This window comes from Pyrus communis, chromosome 11 (genome assembly GCF_963583255.1).
Source record: "Pyrus communis chromosome 11, drPyrComm1.1, whole genome shotgun sequence".
Taxonomy (NCBI): Eukaryota; Viridiplantae; Streptophyta; class Magnoliopsida; order Rosales; family Rosaceae; genus Pyrus; species Pyrus communis.
In genome coordinates this window covers 6,713,766-6,715,903 of record NC_084813.1, presented here as the reverse complement: position 1 = coordinate 6,715,903, position 2,138 = coordinate 6,713,766, and the positions used below count along the sequence as shown (strand labels likewise).

Below are 2,138 nucleotides of genomic sequence, written 5' to 3'. Positions count from 1 at the left end.
CCTGGGCTAATTTTCAATTCACCAACCTTTCAACACCAAATTTTCAATTCACCAACCGTTCAACACTAAACTTTCAACTTTCACCAACCGTTCAACTTTCATCAATCATCCTCTATATAAACATATGTCCAATATTTGTTGATCACACAACCTTTCAACCTTCAATCATCTTCTATATTCACCAATATTTTAACTTTCAAAGAGTTTTTGTTTCCTGAAAATCATCAATATCTCATCAATGGGTGATAGAAGAAGGCGTAGCATGACAATGCAGATGGCACAATACCAATGATGGCAATAAAGTACATAAACCACATAAACTTAATACAACCGATAATTCATAAACCACATAATTCATAAACTACATAAACTTAATACAAACGACAATTAATAAACTTAATTAATAAAGCACATAATTCATACACTACATAAACTTAACAATCATATCCACCATCTTCACTTGATGATGGACTTCGTTGAAATGTTGGGATATAGGGTTCAGTGGATTCATCATCTTGAAACATACTCCTTGAGGCAAACTTTCACATAATTTCCTTTTGCTTACCACGTAAGAACTTCTTCCTCTCTAGAGTGTATTTGCTGAGGTCCTTCATCATGAATTCAATTTCAAACCTATTTTCCTCCCCATCTGAGATTTCCTTTATTTGTAAACGCATTCGGGCCGTTTCTTCTTGGCGAGCGCTATGAGTTTCGTTCAATTTTGCAATTCCGGTATCAAAGTGTCCACTCATCGGATCTTGGGACTTCCCTTTTCTCTTTGCTTCCTTTTGCTTATCTCTTCCCGGGGGCCTTGCAAAAGAAGGAGATGGGGTCATTTCATCGACACCTTCATCTCCAGCATTTGTCTGTGCAGCTTCACGTTGAAATAATGTTCCCCATTGTTGGTCCGCATCGGTTCCCCAACTCAGACAATCCTTGAGGACATCCCAAGCATGTTGCAACTTAAAAACTTTATTTTTTGGTGTTACTCTTGTCTTATAAATTTTCATTGCTTTGTCACCCTATGCAAAAAATACATAAAAATAATTAGTTGCAACATAATATTATGTACATGACAAATAAAATATCAAGAACAAAACTCACAATTTCTGTGGCGTTCCTCCCACTAGCCATGCCAACCATGGCTCTCTCCAAACTTCCCTTCCATAAAGTGCATGCTTTGTTGATAGTCTTCCACCGATCATAAACACCACCACCATCCCGCCCACCGCCATTGCAATTTTCTTGAAATTTTGCAATGATTTTATCCCACAAAACCTTCTTATTTTGATTTGTGTCAACTGCATCATCGCTAACAGAAACCCATGTCAAGCATAGAGCAACATCTTCCTCACAGGTCCAATTACGAACTCTAATATGCTCTCTTGCCATGTTGAACAATTTGGAAATGGAAACAAATGGTAGAAAGATAAATTGGAAGAATTGTAAGAGAAATTTGAGTTTTGTGTGGATGTTTGAACAAATACATAGGTATTTATAGATTTATTGGATGAATTTTGAGTTAAATAATTTTTTTAAATTATTGTAGCCGTTGGATTTAAATTTGGGCCGTTAGATCTTTTTTTTTACCATTATATTTGATTATATTTGATCTCAGCCGTTGGATTCAATGTATTTTGAAATAACATAGTTAAAAAAATCAAATTTGAATCTGGACCATTGGATCAACCAACGGTCCGTGAAAATCAGCCATCAGATTGAAAATGTAGCCTTTGGGTGGCCGACAAACCCCTGTCAGCGGGGCCCACCCCTGTCGGGAACGAAATGCAGACACTCCGCGTGGGGCGCGTTGGAGCGTGAACAGGCCGAGACTGGCCCAAAGGCCAGCGAGAAATCTGGGGGGTATTTGGCCCAGCTTTAACATTTGGCATTTAGCCCAATGTTTTAGCATGGGTTGGAGATGGTTTGAGTGGAAAATTTGGGGGGTAATTTAGCATTTAGCCCACCATTGGAGGTGGTCTAAGGGTAGAGAAGAAAAGCTGTTTTTAGGTTAAAAACTAAAATTTTTAGCCCAAAAAATTTAACTGCCATATTATTGCACCATGAACTTCACTCTAATGAATGTGAATGTGATGCTTGTAACATGACATGAAACTAAGAAAACTACAAACAAAAAT

The 2,138-nt window shown here is 37.6% G+C and overlaps 1 protein-coding gene across 1 annotated transcript; it reads right to left on the bottom strand.

Annotated features, from left to right (window-relative positions):
• Positions 1-542: 542 nt before the first annotated feature.
• LOC137708949 (uncharacterized) lies at positions 543-1,392 on the bottom strand. The gene is made up of 2 exons (XM_068448107.1): positions 1,105-1,392; positions 543-1,022 (listed from the first exon to the last, which is right to left on the bottom strand). Exons 1-2 carry the CDS (start codon positions 1,390-1,392, stop codon positions 543-545), a joined length of 768 nt encoding a protein of 255 aa, XP_068304208.1.
• Between the last annotated feature and the right edge of the window lie 746 nt (positions 1,393-2,138).